General features: G+C 47.4%; 1 protein-coding gene across 1 annotated transcript in view; it reads right to left on the bottom strand.

Moving 5' to 3' along the window:
• The window catches only part of KIF14 (kinesin family member 14), a 109935-nt gene that overhangs the window by 9159 nt on the left and 74180 nt on the right, over window positions 1-26596 (bottom strand). The window contains exons 25-28 of the mRNA XM_075002959.1: window positions 26318-26476; window positions 25475-25597; window positions 13981-14055; window positions 12075-12213 (exon numbers count right to left, since the gene is read on the bottom strand). Coding sequence (XP_074859060.1) covers window positions 12075-12213; window positions 13981-14055; window positions 25475-25597; window positions 26318-26476 — 496 coding nt within the window. The remainder of the gene's footprint in view (window positions 1-12074; window positions 12214-13980; window positions 14056-25474; window positions 25598-26317; window positions 26477-26596) is intronic.

The raw sequence follows: 26596 nt of genomic DNA, 5'->3' as shown, positions 1-26596 counted from the left end.
CTATTCAAGTTAGGTGTGCACATTCACAACTGTTGGAAAGTTTTACCCGAGCTGCTACCCATCAGATTGGCTGTGGAACCCCTTGGAATGGCACTGGTGAGGAGCCCTATACATGACCCAATCAACCTGACCACCCCTCAGTTCCTTCCTGCCAGTTACTCTAACAATGGGTAAGAAGAGCAGGTTTTGAATAGATATAAGCAACATCTCGAAGAACAGTTACAATGGTGAGTAACCATTTTTCTTCATTTATTTGCTCATACCTATCCAAGTTAGGAAATTCACAAGCCAAACCCAGGAGAAAAAGTCAGAGTCAAAACACGGCTGACTCAAGTGCAGCAGCCCCGAAGGCAGCGTTCCATCTCATCTGCTGCACAGTAGCACAGTGACACACAAAAAAGTGTGTACAGAGGACCATATCACAGCTTGACAGTTTTTCTGAAGAGGCACAAGACCCAGGAAGGCAGTTGAAGAGGCCTGAGCTTGTGTAGAAGTTCACCACAACAGGCAGTGGGGTAACCTTAGCAAGGTCATAACATACTCATACACAGGATGTGATCCAGGAAGAAATGCTTCTGGTTTTGTCACAGCGCCCCTTCATTTGATCAGCAACAGCCAGAAACAGCTGTGAGAGCTTGTGGAAGCGCCTGGCCTTTCTGATACAGAAAACAAGTGCCCGCCTCGCATTGTGAGAGTGCAGCTGTTGTTCCTAAGGAGAGCTGTGAGGTTTAGGATAGAAAACAGGAAGGCTAATGTCCTGGCTAGTATGGAAGCTGGAAGCCACTTTTGGCAGGGAAGCTGAGTGAGGGTGAAGTTGAACCTTGTCCTTATGGAACACCATGTATGGGGGCTCTGCCATGAGAGCCTGGAGCTCAGATACCCTTCCAGCAGAGGTGATGGATGGCCACCAAAAAGGCCACTTTCTAGGAAAGGTAGAAAAGGGAACATTCAATGTGGGGCGGGTAGAGACATAAGCACCCAGAGCTCCAGGTTAAAACACTAGGCCAGAACTGGCCGGTGGGTTCAGGCAATCTATGCCCTTGAGAAAGCACCCCAGCATGGAGTGTCCATAAACAGAACAACTGCCCTCATCTGGATGGAAGACCAAGATGGCTACCAGGTGGACCTTGAGGGAAGCAGCAGCAAAACCTTGTCTTTTCAGGGTAACAAGGTAATCCAGCACCTGTGGGACATAGGAAGACACAGGTACAAGGTTGTGCTGAAGACAGCAGCAGAAGAAGCATGGACACTTAGCCAAGTATGAGCGCTCCATAAACAGCTTGTGGCTGCTGAGGAGGACCTGCCTCACTAGCTCCAAGCACACCTGCTTGACAGCGTTTAACCACAAAGCCACCACACCATGAGGTGAAGGGAGCAAAGATCCAAGTAGCAGAGGAAACCATGGTCCTGCATGATACGGTCCAGAAGCAGGGGAAGAGAAATTGGCGGATGCACCGAGAGCTCCATCTGCATGGGGTACCAGTGCTGGCAAGCCCAAACTGGGGCTATCAGGATAAAGTCTGCCCAGTCCCTGCAAACCTTGAGTAGCATCTTGTGCACAAGAGGGATTGTGGGGGTGGGGGAAGATAAAGTGGCCACAAGTTCCACAGTATGAGTGATGTGTCCTGCTAAGAAACTGGGGCTGAGGCCTTGGAAGATGCAGAATTGAGGACACTCACAGTTGCTCCAGGATGCAAAGAGGTCCACAAAGGGAAAACGCCACTTTTGGAAGACAGACTGGAGGGCATCCATGCAGACTGACCGCTCATGAGCAAAAAACTGGTGACTAAATCAATCTGCCAGCTGGTTCTGGACCCCCAGGAGATTGCCCACTCTATCCACCTGAAGGGGTCTGAAGCAAAGTTCCCACTGCCACAGTCTCCAAACAGAGCAGGGGTGGTGGCTGGCATGCAGCTCCCTGACGACTGATATAGTACATGGTTGTGGTATCATCTGTGTCAGGACTGCTACATAGCAGCTCTGGAGATGAGGTAGGAAGGCCAAATCATGAAATCAATAGTCAAAAGCTTGTAGAAAGAGAATTCCTCTGATGATCATATTGCCTAAGCGGTGAGATGCCCCAGCTGGGTTCCTGCAGCCCAAAGTTGATGTGTCTATTACCAGAGACACTGAAGGTTGCAGGATATGAAAGGGCACTCCAACCAGCACATTTTTGGGACTTCACCACCAGGAGAGGGCATCTGAGATATGTTGTGGCACCATGACAATTACATACATGCCATCCCAGTTGGAGCAATACACTGATGCCAACCGTGCCTGAAGCAGGTGAAGGTGCAGCCTGGCAAACAGGACTGCATATGCGCATGCCACAATGTAGACCAGCAGGCAGAGTCATGTCCTGAACGTGGTGACTGGAAGCTCGGACATGGAGCATAGACGCTGGGTGAGAGCCTGGAAATGATGGTTGGGAAGAAACATCCTCACGTTGATAGCATCGAGAACTGCACTGATAAACACTGTGCATTGAGTCAGGATTAATGGGGTCTTTGCTGGAATAAGAAAGAGTTCCAGCTTGTTCAGAGTTTCCCTGGTGAAAGCCTCCTCGGCATGCACCTAGCAGAATGAAAAACCTGAAGAACAGGTAGACCCAAACACATTTGCAAAAGAAGAGGGCCACCACTACCACCACACATTTGGTGAACACTCTGGGGGCCGTGCAAAGCCCCAAGGCAAGGGCCATAAACTAAAGATGAAGGTGGCTCTCAGTAAAGTGCATTAGTGCCAAAAGGACAGCTGGATCACAATATGGAAATACGTGATTTTTAAAGTCGAGAGCAGCATACCAGTCCCCCAGATCCAGAAAGAGAAAAATTGTGCCTAGGAAGACCCCATGGAACTTGATCCAGGACAGGTTGTGGACCCCCTGCTTTGCCTTTGAAGCTAGGAAATAATGGGGACAGAACCCTCAACCCCAGTACTGAGGAAGAACCTCTCCCCTCACCCCCAGGGCTAGCAGCGATTGTACCTCCTGAAGCAGGAGCTGTTTGTAAGAGGGGTCACTGAAAAGGGATGAGTTAGGGGGCCAGGAAGGCAAGGGATAAGAGAAAGGTGATCTGATGTAATGGTCAACCAGGCTGGAAAGAATGGGCAGAGGCTGTTGAGGAATGGGAGGAAAGGAGCCAGGCACTCATACTCCAATCTCAGACACATCATAGACTGAGTGCTTGGCCCCAGAGGAGGGCTTGGATCGGCTGTGGTTGACCACAGATGAGAAGGCTTATGGTGGGAGTAGTGGAGCTTGCAGAGGTAAAAGTCTGAGCCCCCATGAGGTTGGAAAGGCTTTGACTGGGGCTGCATTTGACATGGCTGTTGCTGTCTAACTGGCATGCAGTAAGTCCCTACGCTGCCCACTATGTGTCAGGTGTAGATGAAGGGCCAAACAACAGTGGCTCACCTCCTGGCAAATCCAGGAGGATCGGGCTGCTTGGTGTGCATGGTGCTGGGGCATCAGGGTCAGGGGCCCTAGGTTTGTTGGGTGCTGCCTGCATCAAAAGCTTTGAGGTTGACAGAGCAGATGGCAGCAACTTGGGCATCTTGGAGGCACGCAGCAGAGAATAAGAGTGGTGCCATGCCCAAGGCTTTGGGGAATGCCAGTATCAGGAAGAGTCCTTTTTCAGCACTGGACCCAGAGAAGAACTGGGTGTGGAGCCTTGCCGAATAGGTTGAAGTGGCAACTCCATGAAGAGCTAACAGAGCTGCAAGTCACACTCCTTATGAGTCTAGGGCTTAACACAACTGCAGATTGGGTGAACTTCCCCCAAACAACAAACAAAGGAGTTGAAAGGGTCGTTCATGGGCACAGACTTCAAGCAGGAGCTACACTGCTTAAAGGCCTGGTATTTTTCATGCCCAAATCCCCCAAAGGGCAAATCTGTCAGTCCTGAAGCCAGTAGAGAGGAAATCTTTACAAGGAGTGGTATCTTGTGAGGGAATCCCTGAAAAGGGCTGGGAGGATAACTGGGGTCAAAATGGAACTGAATGGAATAAGCTGATCTGAACGCACTTAGGAACCCACTATCGGTAGTTATCAAGCCCCAACCATCATGAAAGCAGGCCAGCCTGTCCCCCTCAAAGTGAGGAGATGAAGGAGGAGCAATGACAGCAACAGAGCTCTGACCTAAGGACACAAAATGGTTGCTTGGACTGTGCCGGGGGAAGGCAGGAATGGCTGAACCCAAAGCCTGAGTGTGGCATCTCTTTTTGGGTTAAAGCTGGTGCCTGGAGAAGGAAAAGCCTGACCAAATGTACGCTATGGACAACACTACCACTGTCAACACTGTAGTGGCACCTCTGCACCAATGGTGCAGCCACCCCCCATGGCCCAGAGGGTTCAGAGCCAGGTAGCACAGAACTGTCCACAGATGATGATGAGGCTCTGGACAGGACAATTCTGAAGAGACTTCAGAGAGGAGGACTGATGGTACATAGGCCTGTGGTGGAGGTGGGGGATCAACAGTTACCACTGCAGACCTGGCTATCGATCTCACCTTTAAACAAGACAACGGGCAGGATCTCTGCCACTAAAGAACATCCTACAGATTCCATGGAGGCCACGGGCATGAATAAGTTATTGCTAGCCAGCAAGCGCTGGGCTGTATGTCTCTGTCTCAAACATCAGACTTATCTTTTTACCCATAATGGGCCATCAACAGCCTCTGATGCTGGTCAGTTGATGGAGAGCAGGAGGCTAACCATTACTCAGACAGAGGAGCCTTGAGAACTCAAGGCAGAGGAAGATTGGAGGACATAAAGAGAAGTTACTCACCTATGGTAATGATGGTTCTTCGAGATGTGTCCCCGTGGGTGCTCCACAATAGGTGTCAGGATCGCCCGCCGCCGCAGATCGGAAATCTTCCAGCAGTTTCTCCTGGATTGCACATGCGCCGGCGCGTGCCGCTCCCACGCGCACCCCCGGCCACGTGCACGATCTGGTCCCCGCCAGTTCCATGACCAACCGCCTCGAATGCTCCTGAAAAACACTAGACAGAGATCCGAAGCGGGGAGGATGGGCAGGTGGTGGAGCACCCACGGGGACACATCTCGAAGAGCCATCGTTACTACAGGTGAGTAACTTCTCTTTCTTCTTCGAGTGGTCCCCGTGGGTGCTCCACAATAGGTGACTACCCAGCAGTAACCCAAGTAAGGAGGTGGGAAATCGGTTTATGTGCAGCTTGTCCCCGAGAGAACTGCTGTCGACAGACGGGTATCCTCTTAGAATACCCGACGTAGGGCGTAATGCTTGGTGAAGGTGTCGTAGGATGACCAGGTCGCCTCTCTAGAGATGTCTTAACGCGATGCCCTTGAAGAAGGCTGTTGACGCCGCCACCGCCCTGGTGGAGTGAGCCCTGGGCGGGGCCAGCAAAGGAGTCTTTCGAAGCTCGAAGCACATTTTTATACAGGACACAATATCCTTTGAGATTCTCTGTGAAGAGAGACCTTCTCCTTTTGACCTGGGAGCGAGAGAGAGACTAGAAGCCTGTCTGTTTTCCGGAAGGACTTAGTTCTGTCTATGTAGAAGGCCAATGCCCTCCTCACATCCAGGAGATGCAGGCGTGCCTCCTTGCTGGAGCCGTGAGGCTTCGGGTAAAACGAGGGTAAAACTATTGGTTTGTTAAGATGGAACTCTGAAGAAACTTTTGGAACAAAGGCTGGGTGCAGCCTTAAGGTTACTCCCTCCTTTGAGGATACTGTGCAGGGCGGCGTTGCCATCACTGCTGCGAGCTCACTCGCCCTGTGGGCTGATGTAATTGCAAGGAGGAAGGTTGTTTTTAATCGTAAGGGAGATGTAGGGGAACTGTGGCTAATGGTTCGAAAGGTGGACCCGATAGTGTGCTGAGCACCAAGTCCAAATTCCACGATGGTGGAAGCGGTTTCCGAGGGGGGTACAGGTTTACCAGCCCCTTCAAGAACCTCGTAACCATAGGATGGGCGAATACAGTGGGCCCTTCCTCTGTATGCCAAAAGGCTGATATAGCAGCGAGGTGGACCTTTAGCAAGGATAGAGAAAGCCCGCCTCTTCTGAGGTCCAATAAGTATTCTAGTATGACAGGTATAGGAATGTCAAGGGGAGCTAACTGCTTGGCGGAACACCAGGCTGTAAACCGAGTCCATTTCTGCTTGTAAGTCCTCCTGGTGGAGGTCCTTCGGCTACATTCCAGGACTTGTTGTACTCCCTCCGTACACATGCTCTCTAAGCAGCTGAGCCATGGATTAGCCTTGCTTGTAGACGCAGACCCTGAGGGTGTGGGTGTACTATGGACCCCTGAGTCTGCGTGAGTAAGTCCGGCGCCACCGGTAGAGGAAGCGGTGGGCGGTCCGACATGTGCAGAAGCAAGAGAAACCATTGCTGCCGATCCCAAGTTGGGACTATAAGTATCATGCAATCTCTCTCCCTTCTGGCTTTCTGCAGAACCTTGTGGATAAGCGCTGTGGGGGAAAACGCATAAAGTAGGGGGCCCCTCCATGAAATCATGAATGCGTCCCCCAGGGACCCCCCGCCCCAGTCCTGCCTGGAGCAGTACTGGGGACACTTCTTGTTGTACTGGGTGGCAAAGAGATCGATCTGGGGAAACCCCCATGTACGAAAAATGCGCCGTAGCAGATCGGAGTGAATCTGCCATTTGTGCGTTGAATGCGAAGCGCCTGCTCAGCTGATCTGCTTTCACGTTGTGAGCGCCCAGCAAGTACGAGGCTTTCAACGTTATGTTGTTGGCAATGCACCAGTTCCACAATTGGACTGCTTCCACACATAGGGCACGGGATCGTGCTCCTCCTTGTCGATTGATGTAAAACATAGTGGAGGTATTGGCGGTATTCATCCTGACTACTTTGCCATGTAGGTAAACTCGAAAATGTCTGCAGGCGTTGAACACTGCTCTGAGCTCCAGTATGTTTACATGCAGTGTCAGTTCCGCAGGGGACCATAGCCCTTGCGTCACCTTGTTGCAGATGTGCGCTCCCCATCCTATGTGGGAGGCGTCAGTAGTAAGAAAAATAGAAATTCGTGGTTGGTGAAAGGGCAACCCCAATAGCAGATTCTTGGGGTTTTCCCACCACGCCAGGGATCTGCGCACCTCTGTCGTGGGTGACACCACCCCATGGACAGCGTGGGATGCTGGTTTGTAAACGCTCACCAGCCAATGCTGCAGGCTTCGCATGTGTAACCTGGCATTCTGTACCACAGACATCGCTGCCACCATGTGGCCCAGCAGCTGTAAGCACGTTAAGACCGGCACCGTGGGGCTGTACGTGATGACTTGCACCAGTGAACTGATGGCGCAGAAGCGGGCGTTGGGTAGGTACATCCTTGCTGTGATAGAGTTTATGCGTGCCCCTATGAACTCTATATCTTGGGTGGGTTCGGTCTTTGACTTTGCGAGGTTGATAACTAGGCCCAGCGAAGAAAACGTGTCCGCTGTGACGCGTATCATGTGTAAGACCTCTGCCTTCAAGGCCCCTTTCAGCAGGCAGTCATCCAGATATGGGAAAACAAAACACCCCCTGTCTGTGCAGGTAGGCTGACACCACTGCCAGGGTTTTGGTAAAGACTCTGGGGGCCGAGGAGAGGCCGAATGGAAGAACCCTGTACTGGAAGTGCTCCTTGCCGACCGTGAAGCGGAGGAAGCGTCTGTGTGCCGGGTGGATTGTTATATGAAAGTAAGCATCTTGTAAGTCGAGGGCTGCAAACCAGTCTCCATCGTCCAGTGCCGTGAGTATCGAGGCAACTGTGATCATCTGAAAACGTTGCTTGCGCAAATAACGGTTGAGGCCCTGAAGATCTAAGATGGGCCTCCAGCCTCCTATTTTCTTCTCTGTTAGGAAGTAGCGTAAATAAAAACCTTTCCCCTGGAATTCTTCCGGCACTCTTTCCACTGCCCCTATGAACATAAGGTGAACCACCTCCTGCTTGAGCCTCGCCTCATGGGCAGCGTCCCTGAGGTGAAGTGTGGCGGGATGCTTCGTCGGTGGGAGCGACTGGAAGGGGGATTGTGTAAACCATGGCTATGATCTCCAGCACCCATTTGTCTGTGGTGATCTTTTGCCATTGGGAGTGGAACGGTCGGAGGTGATGATGGAACATGAGATGAGAGTGGCATTGAGCAATGGTATTGATAGTGCAGCCCCCGACATACCCGTCAAACTTGTTGCCTTTGGGCCTGTCCCGAGGACGTACGGCTTTGTTGAGAACGTCGCCTGGGAGTTCTGTACTGTTGCTGCTGTTGATGGCGCCCTTGGTCGTAGCCTGGTTGATATTGAGCACGCTGTGGTTGGTAAGCGTAGCGTCTTTGCCGAGGATAAAATTTTTTCTTCCTGTATGGGGGAGTATAAATGCCCAAGGTGCGAAGTGTAGCTCTCGAGTCCTTACTGGAGTGGAGGACCAAGTCGGTTGAGTCTGCAAACAGCTTTTGTGTATCAAAGGGAAGGTTCACGATCTTCGCCTGTAGGTCCCTAGGGATACCAGATGTCTAGAGCCAGAATTCTCTACGCGTGACCACTGCTGTAGCCGTTGAACGTGCCGCCGTGTCCGCCACGTCCAGGGCAATCTGGACTCCCATCCGTGATGCTGCGTAGCCCTCTTGAACAATTGCCTTTAACACCGGCTTTTTGTCTTCCGGAAGTGAATCCATGAGGGGAGTAAGTCTGGAGTAATTATCAAAATTATGGTTTGCTAGGTGTGCCGCATAATTTGCCACTCTCAATAGCAGGGTAGAAGAGGAATATACCTTCCTGCCAAACAGCTCTAGCTTCTTAGCATCTTTGTCCGATCCCCCCGATTTATACCGAGAAGCCTTCGACCTCTGCTGGGACAATTCGACCACCAAAGAATTTGGTTGTGGGTGACTAAAGAGGAACTCCATGCTCTTTGCCAGGACGAAGTACTTCTTATCCGCTCTCTTGTTCGTAGGCGGGGTAGAGGCCGGAGTCTGCCACATGGTAGTGGCTGACTCCATAATGGCTTCGTCCAGCGGAATAGCAATTTTGGATGGAGCCGCGGGTCTCAAATTTTTCAGGAGTTTGTGATGTTTCTCCTGCACCTCTGCCGTTTGAATGTCTTGCATGAAAGCTGCCCTTTAAATAGCTCCTGAAATTGTTTAAGGTCATCCAGGGGGGAAGACATCCCCGGGGGCCATGGCCTCATCTGGGGAGGATGAGGAGGAACCACTGGGGTAAACCACCCTCAAACCCTCAGGCTCCTGCAGTCGATGATACACTTGCTCCCTGGAGGATTGTGAAGGAAAGTCCTCGGGGTTCTAAAACTAACTCCCCTTGAGACAGCTGTGTTTCCGTCCCCAGTCGAGAGTGTCCACGGGGGTATTGAGCGGCCGGGGGGGACCTGCCCCTGGATGTAGGCCTGCAGTGTCTGTGTCCAGCATGATGAGGACGACCACAGCAGCATGGGGCAAGGGTCCGGGGATGGAGACCTGGACCACCCACGGAGTGTGTACCCCTGATGTCTGGGAGAGCGAGACCTCTGCGACGACACAGAGGTGAAACTGGCTTGTGATAGTACTCCAGGGGATCCACTCCCAGAAATGGTGAAGGTGGCCCAAGCCATGGTGACATTGGTTGGAGGAACGGAGAAGGAAATTCTGGATAAACCGGTGGAGACCCAGGCCTTCGGTGCGGCGTGTGTATCACAGGGGGAGGGCTTGGTGCTAACAGCAGTGCAGCCCTGTCCGGAGATTGGCTGTGGTGCCGGGTTTTTGATTTCACCTTGCCCCTCCCCTGCGGGGCTGGCACCGCCCCCTCCCGTGCCAGGGATCTCGGCCCCGCTGTCGGCGTCACGCTCGGCACAATCAGCTGCGGTGCCGCGCGGGTAGCTTCCTCCGGCGCCTGCAGGCTCTGTGCCTGGTGCCCCTGCACCGTCGGTGCTGCGGGGGCCGGTGCCGCCAGGTCCAGCGCTTGCCTCGCTGACGCTCTGGGCACCGCGCGTGCCAGCTGTTGTGTAACCGGAGGCTCAGCCTCTGCCACGTGCACTGCAGCGCTGCCACTTGCCTGAGGATGCGGCTGGGGGCTGTGTGTGCCGCTCGTCCTGCCCGCTGAACCCGCCGGCAAGGATCGAGCCGGGGAGAGTTTCCTCCGTTTCTGCACCGAGGGGGTCAGAGAAGCTGCCTTCCTCTTATGCAATGCAGAGGGCCCTTCTGGGTGAGGCTTCTCCGGCAAGTCCGGCTGGAGAGCCTTATCGGACAAGAGCATTTTAAGCCTCATCTCTGTCCTTCCTGGCCCTGGCTGTGAGCTTAGCACAGTGAGAACACTTCTGGGTAACGTGTGATTCCCCCAGGCAGCGGATGCATTCGCTATGCCCATCAGAAGCCGGCATAGCTTCGCGGCATGACTCACACTTTTTAAAACCTGAAGAGGCCATTGCGGTGCGTCCTTTACTGTTAATAGGGTACTTAGCACTTAATCCGTGCCTTTCCACCCCAAATAGCGATCACCGGCCTGCGGGGCAGCAGTCGGCCTAAATGGCCTTCACGTCCGCTCTTCTCTTCTCCGCTCCTCTCTTTTAGTAACCAAAAACAACAAATTACACGTAGAAAACAACTATCTAGTCTGACTCTGGCCTTAGCCTGAGCGGATTCCGTCTGCAGCCAATGGCGGTTGAGAAGGAACTGGCGGGGACCGGATCGCGCACATGGCCGGGGGTGCACAGGGGAGCGGCGCACGCTGGCACATGAGCGATCCAGGAGAAACTGCTGGAAGATTTCCGATCTGCGGCGCCGGGCGAGCCCAACACCTATTGTGGAGCACCCACAGGGACCACTCGAAGAAGTAGTACTTGTTTACACGTCCATTGCCAAGAATAAGGCAGGAAGTGGCCATGCAGACCTAAGTGGTAACATCAATACCAAGCATGCCATTGCTGGAAGTGAGCGGCAGTACTGGAGTGTCCAATGGTACTGATGTTGAGGGTGATAAAAGGCACCACAGAAACATTTGCATTGATTAAGGCAGCAGTATAGAGGAGATTCCAGGTACCAATCCCTATACCAGCCCTGCTTAGGTAACCTGTGAAAGGAGAACAATGGGATGCACCACTGACAGACTGTAGGGTTCAGTGGCTCATTCAGTCAGTGGAGCTATAAATGAAAATTGTAGCAAAGTCTTTGACTGAAGAAGAAATCAAAACCAGAAGATGGAAGACGTCTGTAATTGCCTGATATGCTGCTGACATGGAAACAATCAGAACTAGCATCTCCCTCTTTGATACTGTACTGTATGGCTATCTAAAGGCCAGAGCTGGAGTCAGAGAAGGAGCAGAGGCCCACAATTATGGAGGGAGTAGAGGGGAGCAGGAGTCACCTGGATTCCAGGAGCATTTTCAAATGATCTTATACAACTTTTTCCACAGTGCAGTGAACAGGTAATGACTCATCTGTGTCTTGGAATGTGAGGTAGCAGTACTCTTAGAACCTAGTGGTGATCACAGATCCAATGAAAACTTTGGTATGGAAGTAGGTCACATGGCTTGTCTGAGCAGATGATGCTTCAGGTGAAGATCTCAAGCCACTTGAGTCCATCTTTGAAATGATCTACAGATCATGAAATACTCTTTGATATGGGCCTGAAGGCAGAGTAAAGCACCAGTGCAGGCAACACTGAGGGAAACAACTACTACAACTAACACAACTCTAGCACTAAGGGTACTACTAGCTATGTAAAGGGAAAAAATAAAACTACCTGAGGGGCTGTCAAATTAATGTCACACAGTTATAACTCCAGGAACAGGGAGGAAGAAGAAACTGCAAGACGGTGGAAGCATTGCTTCATTTAGTCAGGGGAGAGGTTATGGCCACGAGGTACAAGTGTCAGTAATCCTGTGTGTGTACTGGTAGGCGAATTTCTCCAGCTCAGGTGCACTGGGCACACAGGTATACTTAAGTGGAATACATGTCTGCACCTATCTGAAAAACCACCTAAAAACACAAACAAATGAAACGTAACCACCATTCTGACTTCCGAAATAAACCAAATAAATAAAGAAGCAAAAAATAGCACAAAACTCAGTATGCTGGTCTCCTTTAACATAAAACAGCAGCTCAGCTACATACCTTGTAACGAAGTAGTAATGATCTGACAGATTTCATCTATGCAGTGTTCTAATTGAAAGTATTCAGAAGCAAGATTAGTTGCCATCTTTAGTTCCTGGTGGGGAGATTCTTCTTTTATTAATTGAGTTCCTGTTTCTTTCTGTAGTAATAAACAGCAATTTATTTGAAAGTTATAATACACATCAGTATTGCTTAATGGTTAGCATTCTGATGGCAAATGTGGTCATGGGTTCCAACCATATACCAGCGCGCACACAGTTTTGCATTTTACTGTTGCTGTGTATTCGGTGGGTATTGGGTGATTGAAGATATTATGTTTCAAAATACAATTTCACCAAGAACAATTTCTGCCTGTTGTAAAGCTACCGGCTGGAGCCGTAAGACACTAGAACATTGTTCAACATTCAAGGGATAGATAACTCCAATAACTTGGTCAATATTCAATTCTTGATTCACAGTAAAACATGGCTCTAAGCTATTGCGTACACAGTGAACGTATTGCTAGTATCTAACACAGTACTTTTAATAATGTTTGATACTTAATTCTCATACAATTTAACTTAATTCAGATTGACCAAATAGAAAATACAACAAATACCATCTTAATTTGTAACAGAGTGTTTGATTTCAGTTGTCTGTCTCTGAGACATGTATTTCTACTGTATAATTTCAGCGATGAGACAACCAGATATGGACATGCTGTGTCAGGTGAGCATTTACAGTTAGTTTAGAAAATGTTATCAAACCCTTATAAATGTATACTCCCGAAAAATTATTTAACAATTTATCGGCATTTTTGATTGCAGCTGCACAATAAGCTGCATTCATTGGGCTGGCCAGAGTGACCCTGAGAGGGAAAAGATGATTTTCAAAGATACAATTGTCTTTGAAGTCTCCTCAGGTGTTTTCCATAATTCATTACTCAAAAACACCTATGAGTAATTCCAATTATTCCATCCAATGTATGTTATCTTTCATTGGTCAACATTGAATTTCCATCCACCGTGAAATACTCAAAGTCCCTCGAAAGAGTGTCACGCGTTTCTAGTTGTAACTAGCCTCAAAAATCCTACCAACAAATTCTGCCACTTCTACATCATTCATTTCATCACCTTATTAATAGGCAACCCTAGAATGTTAAGATACCTCACTTAGTTTTGCCTTTTTGAAGGGTGACAATTTATTCCTAATTACTTTTGCCACAGAACTAGCTTCTAAATCATGACAATACTTCATTCTGACCACACACACAGTTTCCCTACTAGAATTTTGCTAGTGACTTTGTCAAAGCTTTTAACAAGAAGTCCAAATAAATTTTATCTTGTTTTTCCACCTTTTTACTCTCTCTCACACACGCACGCACGCACAGAATTCAACAGTGACAGAGATAGCCATGTTAGCCTGTATTCTATCAAAAACAAAAAAGCAGTTCTGTAGCGCTTTAAAGACTAAGAAAATAATTTACTAGTTGATGAGCTTTCATGGAACAGACCCACTTCTTTGGATCATCACCATACCAGAATATGGGCTATGATCCGAAGAAGTGGGTCTGTCCCATGAAAGCTCATCAACTAGTAAATTATTTTGTTAGTCTTTAAAGTGCTACAGGACTGCTTTTTTGTTTTTACAAATAATTCAAGTATCATGGAGGATTACTTTAAATATTAAAGGCAGAAAAATGAACCAAATTCTGTTATAACAAACAAAATTTTTATTTGTGCATCCATGAGCTAGTTAAGATAATTAAGTAAAAAAATGCAGAATGCAAAGTTCTCACAGCAATATTAACTGGGTCACAACGTACATAGGTAGTAATTTTTATTTCTCTTTTTCATTTAACTTTTAAACAAGGAACAGTTTAAAGTTAACATTTAAGCAATGGCATTTTGTGAATGCATTCCCTTACCTTTTTGCAGTCAGATATTATATTTTCAACGGTTCTGGCGAAAGTAACAGCATTATTCTTTATTTGATTCTGAACCTATAAAAGGGCATTTTAATTATTATTTTGCATGAATTATCAGAATTAGAGAGCAAGAAAAGTGTCTAAACCTCTATCCCAGAGGCAGAACAACAAGCATGCAGTTACAGAGGAAAGTGTTCAGAAGAGAATTATAGCACAAGCAATAATTAGAGCATGAATTTTCAATCATAATTATCAACCATTTTATTCAAAAAGTTAACACGACTTCATTCCTAATATATATGAAAACATGTGAATAAGTCTACAGTAGGCTTCATTCTAGGGGCAAGTGAGCGGACAGGAGTCTATTTTTTTTCCTAGAAGAAGTGACCACTTCAATCAATGTACCACCGTCATAACTCTCAGTGGTAGCATTATAGCAATGCCACTTGTCTTCTCTTTGATGCTTCATGTTAGCTTCCCTGAAGGGCAACACATATAAGAATCTCCTGGATCCATAGGTTTATGGCTCAAGCAAAGAGAGTAGGATTTAGCAGGTGGGCTGCTCAACCCTCACCCTCGACCAAAAAAAACTAAACACACACAAGCTTAATTCACTTGGAAATAGGGAAAGTGTGAATCCCATTGGAAAACTGCCAGATGGGGGAAGTGCAGTGTAACATTAGGTTGTGGAGAGGGAGAGGCAAGCAGAGTGAATCCTCCTCTCTAGAAGCATGGCTGGTTGAGAACAAAGACACAGATACAGTTGCACCAATCTTCCTATTGTGCTCTCAAGTAATGTTAAAATAGATCAAATTAGTTTATGCAAGGGCTTGTTTTCAAGCCCCAGTTATGCCATGGACTGAACAATTTCACTCTCCATAAAAATAAGACAACTCAAAAAGCCACTGAGTACTGCTCTGGGTCACATCTGTAAGCGTAAGAAATAGTATTTTTAATGGAAATTTTCATTTTTCAGAACTATATGCTCTAGATGTTCCACACTCACCAAGGAAATTCTTTAATTTTCTGTTGCAAAACACATTATATTGAAGCTCCATGGCACTCTAGACAGACCCATGCAAAGTAAGTGGAAGACATGAGAGCTTTAAAACTCAAGTGAAGAAAGAGAAGTTACTCACCTGTGTAGTAACGATGGTTCTTCGAGATGTTTCCCCGTGGGTGCTCCACAGTAGGTGTCGGGCTCCCCCCGGCGCCGCAGCTCGGAAAATCTTCAGCAGTCTCCGTCGGGTCGCGCATGCGCCGATGCGCGTCGGCTCTTTGCGAGCTTACGGTCATGTGTGCAATCCGGTCCCCGCCAGTTCCTGATCAACCGCTCCGGACGCCCCTAAACACACACAAACAGAGCTCTGAAGTAGGGAGGAACGGGTGGGTAGTGGAGCACCCACGGGGACACATCTCAAAGAACCATCGTTACTACACAGGTGAGTAACTTCTCTTCCTTCTTCGAGTGGTCCCCGTGGGTGCTCCACAGTAGGTGACTACCCAGCAGTAACCCCGCCCCGAAAAAGGAGATGGGTACCCGATTTATGCGCAGCTTGCCCCTGAAAGGACTGCTGTCGACAGGCGTGTACCCTCCTCAAGCATCCTGTGCATGGCGTAGTGCTTGGTGAAGGTGAAATAGGAAGACCACGTCGCCGCTCTGCAGATATCTCTCAGCGCAATGCCTTTGAAGAAGGCCGTTGACGCCGCCATCGCCCTAGTAGAGTGGGCTCTTGGCGGAACTGGCAGAGGAGTCTTGCGAATCTCGTAACACAGTCTTATGCAAGACAATGTGATTTGAAATCCTCTGTGAAGATAGCGCTTCTCCTTTTGACCTGGATGCAATGGACACCAGTAATCTGTCCGTTTTCCGGAAAGGTTTAGTTCTATCGATGTAGAAGGCCAGTGCCCTTCTTACGTTAAGTAAGTGCAACTGTGCCTCTTCATTTGAGTTGTGAGGCTTCAGATAGAACGAGGGCAGCACTATTGGTTCATTTATATGAAAGTCTGAAGAGACCTTCGGAACGAAGGCTGGGTGTAATCGTAAAACCACCGCTTCTTTTGAGAAGATCGTGCAGGGTGGTGTGGACATTACGGCCGCGAGTTCGCTCACTCTGCGAGCCAACGTGATTGCCAGGAGGAAAGTCGTTTTAATAGTAAGTAGTCGAAGGGGGACCGTAGCCAATGGTTCAAAGGGCGGTCCCGAGAGGGTGTGTAGAACTAGGTCTAAACTCCATGACGGTGGTATTGGTTTCCGAGGGGGGTACAGATTCACCAACCCCTCTAGGAAACGCGAGACAACAGGATGGGCAAATGTGGTTGATCCATCCTCTTCATGCCAAAAGGCTGATATAGCCGCCAGATGCACCTTTATAGAGGACAGCGAAAGTCCGTTTTGTTTGAGTTGTAGCAAATAATCCAGAATCGTAGGTATGGTGGCATCCTGGGGTATTAGTTGCCTGGAGGAACACCATTCGGAAAAACGCAACCATTTGTGCTGATAAGCCTTTCTGGTGGAAGTTCTCCGACTACATTCAAAGACTTGTTGTACTCCCTCTGAGCATGTAGTCTCTAAGGCGCTTAGCCATGGATTAGCCATGCTTGTAGCCAAAGTCTCTTCGGGTGCGGGTGCAGTATTGACCCCCCGAGCCTGAGTGAAAATGTCCGGTACTGTTGGTAGGGGAAATGGCCAATGTTGAGCCATGCGCAAGAGCAATGGGAACCACTGTTGCCGGTCCCAGGTTGGGACTATGAGTATCATGCGTTCTCCCTCCCTTCTGGCCTTCTCCAAGACCTTGCGTATAAGTGTCGTGGGAGGGAACGCATAAAGTAGAGGGCCCTTTCATGGGATCATGAAGGCGTCCCCCAAAGACTCCTGTCCCATGCCCGCTCTGGAGCAGTATTGGGGACATTTCTTGTTTTCCCGGGTGGCGAACAAGTGGATTTGGGGAAAACCCCATCTGCGGAACACCTGGTGAAGTAGGTCTGAACAGATCTGCCACTCGTGAGTGGGCGCAAAGTGTCTGCTGAGTTGGTCCACCTTGACGTTGTGGACCCCCGGTAGGTATGAAGCCTTTATGATTATATTGTTGGCGATGCACCAGTTCCAGAGTCGGACCGCCTCCGCACAAAGCATACGAGACCTGGCTCCCCCCGTCGGTTTATATAAAACATGGTGGTGGTGTTGTCGGTATTCACGCCAACTATTTTTCCGCGCAGATAATTGTGAAAATGCCTGCACGCATTGAACACTGCCCTGAGCTCTAATATGGTTATGTGCAGTGTCTTCTCTGCGGGGGACCATAATCCTTAAGTGGTTTTGTTGTCCATGTGAGCCCCCCATCCCATATGGGAAGCATCTGTTGTAATGAACACAGTAATCTGCGGTTGGTGGAAGGGCACCCCTGTTAGGAGATTCTTGGGGTTTCCCCACCATGTTAGCGAGCTTTGTGCCTCTGTTGTAAGTGACACCCTCTTGTGGACGGTGTGGATTGAGGGTTTGTATACGGTTGCCAACCAATGCTGCAATCCTCGCATATGCAGCCTGGCGTTTTGCACCACAAACGTGGTGGTTGCCATATGCCCCAACAGTTGTAAGCACGTGAGAACTGGCACAGTGGGGCTGTATGTTAGTAGTTGTACGAGAGATTCGATGGCACGAAAACGAGCCTCGGGTAAATACACCTTGACTTGACTGAGTCTATCCGAGCCCCTATACACTCTATATTTTGCGTGAGGTCGGTCTTTGACTTTGAGAAAATTGATGATGAGGCCCAGTGAGGTAAATGTTTTTGTGGTGATATGTATCACCCGTAATACCTCCGCCCGGGAAGTTCCCTTTAGCAGGCAATCGTCCAGGTACGGGAAAATGAAAACTCCCTGTCTGTGTAGGTATGCTGACACCACCGCTAAGGTCTTGGTGAAGACTCTGGGTGCTGAAGAGAGTCCGAATGGGAGGACTCTGTACTGGTAATGATCTGTGCCCACAAGGGACTGGAGGAAACACCTGTGGGCTGGATGAATTGCGATATGAAAATACGCATCCTGTAAGTCGAGGGCTGCAAACCAATCGCCATGGTCTAGTGCTGTGATTACTGAAGCCATTGTAGTCATTTTGAAGTGCTGTTTGCGTAGGTACTGGTTCAGTGCGCGTAGATCCAAAATGGGTCTCCACCCTCCTGTCTTCTTTTCCGTCAGGAAATACCTGGAGTAGAACCCTTTGCCTTGAAATTGTTCCGGTACTCTCTCCACCGCCCCTATGAATAGGAGGTGGTCCACCTCCCGCCTTAATTCCGGTAGGTGAGAGGGGTCTCTGAGAAGGGGTGCGGTGGGAGGATTTGGTGGAGGTAAAGACTGGAAGGGGATCGTGTATCCCGTGTTTACAATCTCCAATACCCACTTGTCCAACGTGATGCTTTTCCATTGTGGGTAAAATGGATTGAGTCGGTGATGGAACATGTACTGAGATTGGCACTGAGGTACGGTCTTGGCTTCGCAGCCCTCGACATACCCGTCAAACTTGCTGTCTTGCACTTTGCCCTGCGGAGGCGTTGCCCTGCTGAGGCCGGTGCCTAGGGCCCTTATAATGTGTTTGTTGATGACATCCCCGATCATACCCCTGTTGAAATTGGATACGTTGCTGTTGGTAACCATAACGGCGTTGCTGAGGATAAAATTTCTTCCTTCTGAACGGTGGGGTATATATCCCCAAAGTCCCAAGTGTCACTGTGGAATCTTTGCTCGAGTGTAGGACTGAGTCGGTCGATTCAGCAAACAATTTTATTTTGTTGAAGGGGAGGTCTGCAATTTTGACCTGTAACTCCTTTGGAATGCCGGATGTGTGAAGCCATGACTCTCTCCGCATTACCACTGCAGTGGCCATGGCGCGGGCCGCTGTGTCCGCCACATCCAGTGCAATCTGCACGCCCGCTCGAGAAGCCGCATAGCCCTCTTGCACGATTGCCTTAAGAATTGGCCTTTTATCCTCCGGAAGGAAGTCCATGAGGGCAGTAAGCTTGGAATAGTTGTCGAAATTGTGATTCGACAAATGAGCGGCATAGTTGGCCATGCGGAGCAACAGAGTAGAGGAGGATTAGGCTTTCCTACCCAGAAGATCCAGCTTCTTTATGTCCTTGTCCAATCCCCCAGATTTGTACTGGGACGATTTGGACCTGTGTTGGGACAATTCAACCACTTGCGAGTTTGGCTGTGGATGACTAAATAGAAACGCCATACCTTTCACAGGGACGAAGTACTTTTTGTCCGCTCTTTTGTTGGTAGGAGGAGCGGATGCTGGAGTCTGCCATATATTAGTGGCTGCCTCCATGATTGCATCGTCCAGAGGAACAGCAATTTTAGAAGAAGACGGAGGCCTGAGGTTTTTAAGGAGTCTGTGGTGTTTCTCCTGCACCTCCCCCACTTGAATATCTTGGGATTGAGCTACCCGTTTGAACAGCTCCTGGAACTGTTTCAGGTCATCTGGGGGAGAAATGTCTCCAGGGACCACGGCCTCGTCTGGCAAGGATGAGGAGGCATCATTATGGTATCTCTCCTCCAATTCCTCTGGATCCTGGCTGTATTGATGTGATTGCCTTTATGGAATTTTGAGGTGGGGTTCAATGTCTTTAGACCGAGCCTCTGATTGGGGAACTCGTGGTGTTCCCCCAGGTGGAAGCAGAACACTGTGGCTTTGAGGGGTGGTCGACGGGGATCCATAGTGAGACGTCGACCTCCTATGCTGATGCCCCGCATAATGATGGCGGTCGTAGCAACAGGGACAGGGGCCCGGCGATGGAGACCTGGACCATGACCCAAGGATGTAAGGGTGGTGCCTGGAATGTCGAGACCTCCGAGATGATACCGACGTACGAGGAGAGCCTCTGTGAGAAGACTCGTAGGGATCTCTGCTAGATGATGGAGAAAAGCGTGCAGACTCCTGGGATGGACTCCGAAGAAAAGGAGAAGGACGTCTGTGGCAGGCTGAAGGTGTTGCTGCCCGTCGAATCTCCGGTGATGATCGTGGTGACAGAGGCAGCGCAATTACCTCAGGAGAGGGGCTGCGGTGCCTGGTCTTCGTTTTAGCCTTTACCCTCTCGGGTGGTCTTGTCGGTGAACTTGGTACCGGAGCAGGTGTCATGCTGATTGCCACTGCTCCCGGTGGCAATGTCCTCGGTGCCGTCGATCCCGGTGCCTCTGGGGAGGTCTCGATCGGTGCCACAGCAGCCAGTGCTGGACTGACTAGTGCCTGCACAGCTCTTGGTGCCATCTCCCTGGTAGCTGCAGGGCCTCAAGTGGTTGCATGCGCCGCGGCTTTACCAGTGGAGGAAGCCAGCGTGCGTGGGCCCTTTGTTACACTCGTCCCGCTCCCAACAGTAAGGGGCAGGGATCGAGTAGGCGAGGCTCTTCGCGGGCCCTTTGCTTATCTGTCTCAGGCGTTGGAGCCGGAGAGGATTCCGTCTGCAGCAGTTAGTGGTTGAGAAGGAACTGGCAGGGACCGGATCGCACACATGACCATAAGCGCGCAAAGAGCCGACGTGCATCGGCGCACGCGCGACCTGACGGAGACTGCTGAAGATTTTCCGAGCTGCGGCGCCAGGGCGAGCCCGACACCTACTGTGGAGCACCCACGGGGACCACTTGAAGAACAACAACATTTACCTTATATACTGTGGCTACGAGTACACTAGAATCATCTGTCTACAGAAGTTACTGTTGGAAGAGATGTTCTGACAAAACTTCTGCCAACAGATCCCAACGACACATAAAAGCAGATCAATCTTTTGAGCTGCTCTGTCTACCAAAGGCCCCTCCCCCAAAGCATCTACACAGGCTTTTTGTGGACAGTTTCTGTTGACAAAACATATTTTGTGTGTAGATGCTCTGCATGTTTTGTCTATAAAACTCTCCAGTGTAAATGTAGCCCATCTGCCTAAGGTACAAGTGTTTATTCGGGAGGGAAGACGTGGAATAAGAACGAAGGTAAGCCCAGAAGCTGAAAAGAGGTATCTGCACCCTGTGCAGTATTATACGCCATTTTAAAATGTTTAACCCATTTAAAACATTACCTGTAATGCTTCCAGGCTCACTGTCTAAGTAAATTATACACTGTATAGGTGGCATCTTTATCAGGGCTACTGGAACATGCATTCCTGAGTACTATACTATTTTCTGGGTACATACTTCATGAGAAAAAATTACCTGCAGAGCCTAGTCTTTATTTGTACCTTCCTGTTTATATAACTCTCCTTACAATGTATCATCTTAGTGATACATCACATACCTAACAACCAGGTACAATAGGGAAAGACCAAAACAGTGAATCTTAATTTCAAAAAGATGGTTAGACAAGCTGCCTTCAATTTGCTTTTAAAACAAACTCTGCATGAAAGTAGGATTTGAACTATTTAAACTGAAGTGACAAAACCCTGTTTCCACCACGTCCCAAACTGTACTTACCTTTAAATTGTCAGGGTATGATTATCTGTTACAGATGTTAACCAAAATACCTGTATTCTTTGTAAAAAAAAAAAAAAAAAAAAAAAACACAACCCAAAACAACTTAATTGCATTGCTCTAAAAAATGGTGAGAAGTGTTACCTATGCTTTCATACAGAAGTTCTATTGCCTAATGTATAATTAAAAGAGTACAGTCGATATCAGAAAAATACTACCTCTATTGCTCTAAGCGAGTATGAAAATTTTCTCTTACATTATAAAGAATAATTCAACTGCGAGATCTTATGTAAAGGTAAACAGAACATTGCTGTCATTTCTTTTTCTATTACACCGTCTCTGGGAAGGAGGGAGGGTCAGCTCATTAAAATGTCATTTCCTGTACTTAACTTATAACTTAATAAAGCGGCTGCTAACATGAAAATACCAATGCTGCTTAACAACCCAGAAAGCTTTAGAACTTGATTCCTGATTCTAACTGACTGCATGAAAATGAACAACATTTCTGCCATTCAGGCTATTAGACGCTTGCTTGGAATAAGCCACTATCCTTTGAGAGGTCCCAATTCAGCAGAGTACTTAAGTGTATGCCCATCTTTAAACATGTGAGTACTCTGGGACTACATTTAGTGGCTCCATCTACACTACAGCAACCTGTCAAAACAAGTTCTTCTGAAAGATCTCTTCCAAAAGAACTTCTTTGGATAAAGAAGTTTCCTGGACACTACAGTGTAGATCAAGGATGGCCTGATCAGTACCACACTGTACTGAAAACCCACTGATCGCTATACTTACCTACACGCTTCTACCTTCCATCTTGCACACATAACCAGATCCACTGTTTACAGTCAAGCCCTTTAGGTACAATCACATTTGCTCTGATCCAACTGACAGAGACCAAAACCTACAAGATCTTTACCAAATATTCATAAACTTGAAATACCCCCAGGAAAAATAAAACAAATCGACAGGGCCAGACGAATACCCAAAGGCCAGCTACTCCAAGATAGGTCCAAAAAAAGCCAAGAACAGAACACCACTGGTCATCACCTATAGCCCCCAACTCAAACGACTGCAACACATTATTAAAGACCTACAACCAATCCTTAATCAGGATGCCACACTCCAGAAGGCCCTAGGTGACAGGCCTGTTCTCTCCTACAGACAACCTCCCAACCTTATGAGGATTCTCACCAAACAGCCATAGTCTATGCTTAAGAAACACCAGTCCTGGAACTTTTCCTTGCAACAAAGCCCACTGCCAGCTTTGTCCACATATCTTTTCTGGAGATACCAATCACTGGACCTAACCAGATTATTCACAGAATCACAGGCACATTCTCATGTTCGTCAACTAACGTCACACATGCCATCATGTGCCAGCAATGCCCAGATGCTTTGTATATTGCACAGACTTCTAACTCTTAGACAAAGAGTTAATGGGCACAAAACAGACATAAAAACACTCCTGATCCACTAACCTGTTAACCAGCATTTTAATGGAGTGGGCCATTCTGTTAATGACTTAGGAGCTTGCATGTTACTCAAGAGGAATTTTCACAACACTCTTGAAAGAGGCTGCTGAACTCTTATATTCAAATTTGACACATTAAACACATGGTTTCAACCAGGATGCGAATTTTCTGGGTCACTATAGGGGCTCGGTTGCATACTTGGCTTAATCCAATTCTTGACTCCCACCGCCCTGCCCCTCTACTCTCTGATTTGCTCACCTTGATAATTTTTCTTTTGATTTGTCCATGTTGATTTCTGTTTTTGGTTCTCTGTGCCTTAAATATTGAGTCTATTCTGGTATGGCTATGGTCTGAAGAAGTGCGTCTGTCCCATGAAAGCTCACCAAATAAGTTATTTTGTTAGTCTTTAAAATGCTACTGGACTGCTTTTTTGTTTTACTTTGGAAAAAGTGCATCCACACACAAAAAAAAGTATCAGAAGAGTGATCTGCTCTTTCAAAAGAGAGAGTGTCCACACAGGCCCCACTCTTTTGAAAGAACAGGTCAGGGATTGAAAAAAGTCAGGCACCGTACTCTTGTGGAAAAAAAAAAAAAAAAGAGCTCATGGAGCATCTACACACCTTGTCTTTGAAAAGAAGCTTTCAAAAGAAGGTGCTCTTTCCGAAATGCAAGTGCAAGAGTGCTTTCAAAAGGAGCACCACATTCTTTCAATTTAATTTCGAAAGAATGCTTTGTGTGTAGACGCTCCGCTGGATATTGCCCCTTCTTTCAAAAAATGTTTCAAAAGAACTTGCTAGTGTAGACATAACCTGTCAGTTTTGGGTACAAACTTGAGTAATGTGCTCAACAGAGTAAAATTAGAACAGCACAATGTAGTAAATAACCCTCTAAAGATGCCTAGAGGCAGGAGTGCACAACACTAAAAGTAGGTGCAGCAATAGATGATATATGCTTGCTATTTGTATAGAATGTAGTCAGTTTCAAAAAACAAATCAAAAACTGGCTGGGGCACTCAAGCTAGTATGATATTTGAAACTTTTTGAAGTTTTAGGATTGTCCCTTCTCCTTTCACTGAATTTCTCTCTCCCCCCATTCTTTGTGTGTGAAAAACGAACAGAAACAACAAGTGAAACTGAGTGGCTGCACAGGGGATTCAATGAGAGTTCACCCAAAAAGCACTGTCAAAAGGCATAAACAACTGTGGCTTGTGTACAATACCACATTCCTGTGAAGGAAGTAAGGTAATTCGGGTGTTGGGAGTTTACTAATGAAGTGCTGCGATACATGCACAGCACTTCATTAAGCAAATCCCACCATCCCCAAGCAACTCTGAAGTAGTGGCACACGTCTAGCCACAGCTCACCCACCAGTACTTTTAAGTTGTCCCAGCACTTCGAAGTACCAGCGCATGAGCCACAGCTAGACACATGCCGGTACTTCAAAGTTGCCGCGGGGGCAGGATTTGCTTAATGAAGTGCTGTGTGCGCGCACCGCAGCACTTCATTAGTAACCCCCCAACACCCTAATTATCATCCTTCCTTCAAAGGAGGGTGGTAGTGTAGACAAGCCCCTGAAGATGCAGCAAATACTTCTAAAGAATCCATCTGAGCAAAAAAAGGACCAACTGCAAAACTGATTGAAGGATCATGGCCAATATTTTCCCCCCTTCAATGTGCCAAGTTACCAGTAATTTTAAGTTTTATTCATAACAGTAAACAAAACATTTTCAGACAAGTTTGTGTTTAGTACATATTTATCTTAGTGTCCATAAAAGATAAAAAAATCTCCGATATGTGTATCTAACAAATACATATGCAGCTACTACCGTAGCATATATTAGTCTTGTGTAAACAGGAGGATTTCACAATGCATAAATTCCCCAAATGCTGACTGTGACAAAGTCCCTTGTCAGCCTCCCTGCGCTTCCTGGTGGATCTGAGCTGCCTCAGAGACTCATGGAGGCCCCTCCAAAGGCAGGGGTCTCCGCTTAGCAAGCCATCTTCATCGTGGACAGGACTAGTACAGCGAGAATACATACCAGTCCCCTTGCAGGCCTGTGCCTGCTCCAGTAAAGTGATCCCTCGGGGGAAGGGTGGGGTGAGTCCAGACCCACCCTCTATCCTGGACTCTGGCCCAGGGTCCCTATGAGAACGAGAGACAACCGGCAGGACCTTTACCCCTGCCCCAAAGTAGCAGCCTCACCCTGGGCCACTTCACCCACCACTTCCCCACGGTACCTTTTCGCTGTGCTCCTGCTCTTGCTCTGCTCCTCTGGTGCACTTCCCAAAAACTTCCCCCCTGCTACCAGATGGGAGCCTTTTATAGGGAGCACAAGGCCTATCTGACCAATGAGGGCTGATACCTAATAAGGCCCCATCTGGCTGTCCTAATTGGGCTTATTCAGGGAACAACGATGCATTAGCCCACCAGCCGGCATACCTTCCTTCTAGAAGGCTCCTGCAGCTACCAGGCAGTGGTCTGCCACACTATGTATAACTTTTATGATGTATTAGCAGACAGCACTAAAAACTTTGACCTTCAAGCCACAAAAACACACACTATCTCACCTCATTTTGTGGATCCTGTTTCAGAAGTTCTTTTTGCATCTCTCTTGTTTTTTTCTGTACAGAATCCAAGAGCCTTTGCAATCCTGAGTTTACTCCATCATAAATGGCAAGTATAAAATCTTTCTAAAATAATCAGAATATTTAATGTTTAAAGAGAGGTTTAAACCCTGATATTTGCATTAATGAGTTTATAATATTTTGTTATATTAAGCAAATTGACCCATACAGACATACCAACCATTATGCCTAAATTTTACCTAATGGAGTCAATAGGGTTCTAATAAAGCTTTCCCTCGGTGGGGGAGGGGACAAGAATCTATCTTCAGCTTTTATTCAGTTTTCCAAGAATTCTTTTTATACAAACTTTTGTAATGAGAATACTAATAGCAAAACATTTAAGATATTAACACAATAGTTACACTGTTTTATGAATATAAAAAGGTGCCTTATACTGGAACAGTTTATTCCTTGCTACATATGACAACAGGTTATACAAATATAAAGATGTCTTCTCACAGCATAATTTCAGCCAAACTAGAGAGGCTGTTCCACCTGAGCTGTATCAATACAGTTGAACATCATCAGGATTATAAACAGTTTCATTAAAAGGCTATATTTTATGCTATAGACATTATACACAGGTGACGAAGATGCACATTTAATAAATAAACACAAAGTCTGAGCAATAAAATGTAAATTTTAAATTTTGCCTACACACTATTAATGTGAAAAACATATTTTCCATAGTATTCAGAAGACCTTTTTATTTTTCATCCAATGGATTAGTCCATAAGGAATGCTGATATTCTTGAAAGGTGTCAGATACAACTTTTTTTTTTTTACCTGTAAAATAGTTGCATCTTCTTTGTTCTCTATAGAAAAGTGTAGGTCAGCTCCTTTAAGTGCTGTCAAGTGCCCTACATGTTTTCCTGTTTGTTTCACTATTTGGATTATTTTCTTGTGTGCTTCTGTTACCATTGAGGATATATCTGAAAAACAACCCTGAGATATGAAAATAAATTTAGTTAGAACAGCTGCAATGAATGTGTACATTTTTTTCAATTGTGCATATAAAACAGTGTTTAAATTACCATGAATCATTACCAATATCCTATTCTTATA

This window comes from Carettochelys insculpta, chromosome 9 (genome assembly GCF_033958435.1).
Source record: "Carettochelys insculpta isolate YL-2023 chromosome 9, ASM3395843v1, whole genome shotgun sequence".
Classification (NCBI taxonomy): domain Eukaryota; kingdom Metazoa; phylum Chordata; order Testudines; family Carettochelyidae; genus Carettochelys; species Carettochelys insculpta.
This window is presented reverse-complemented; position numbering and strand designations above follow the sequence as displayed.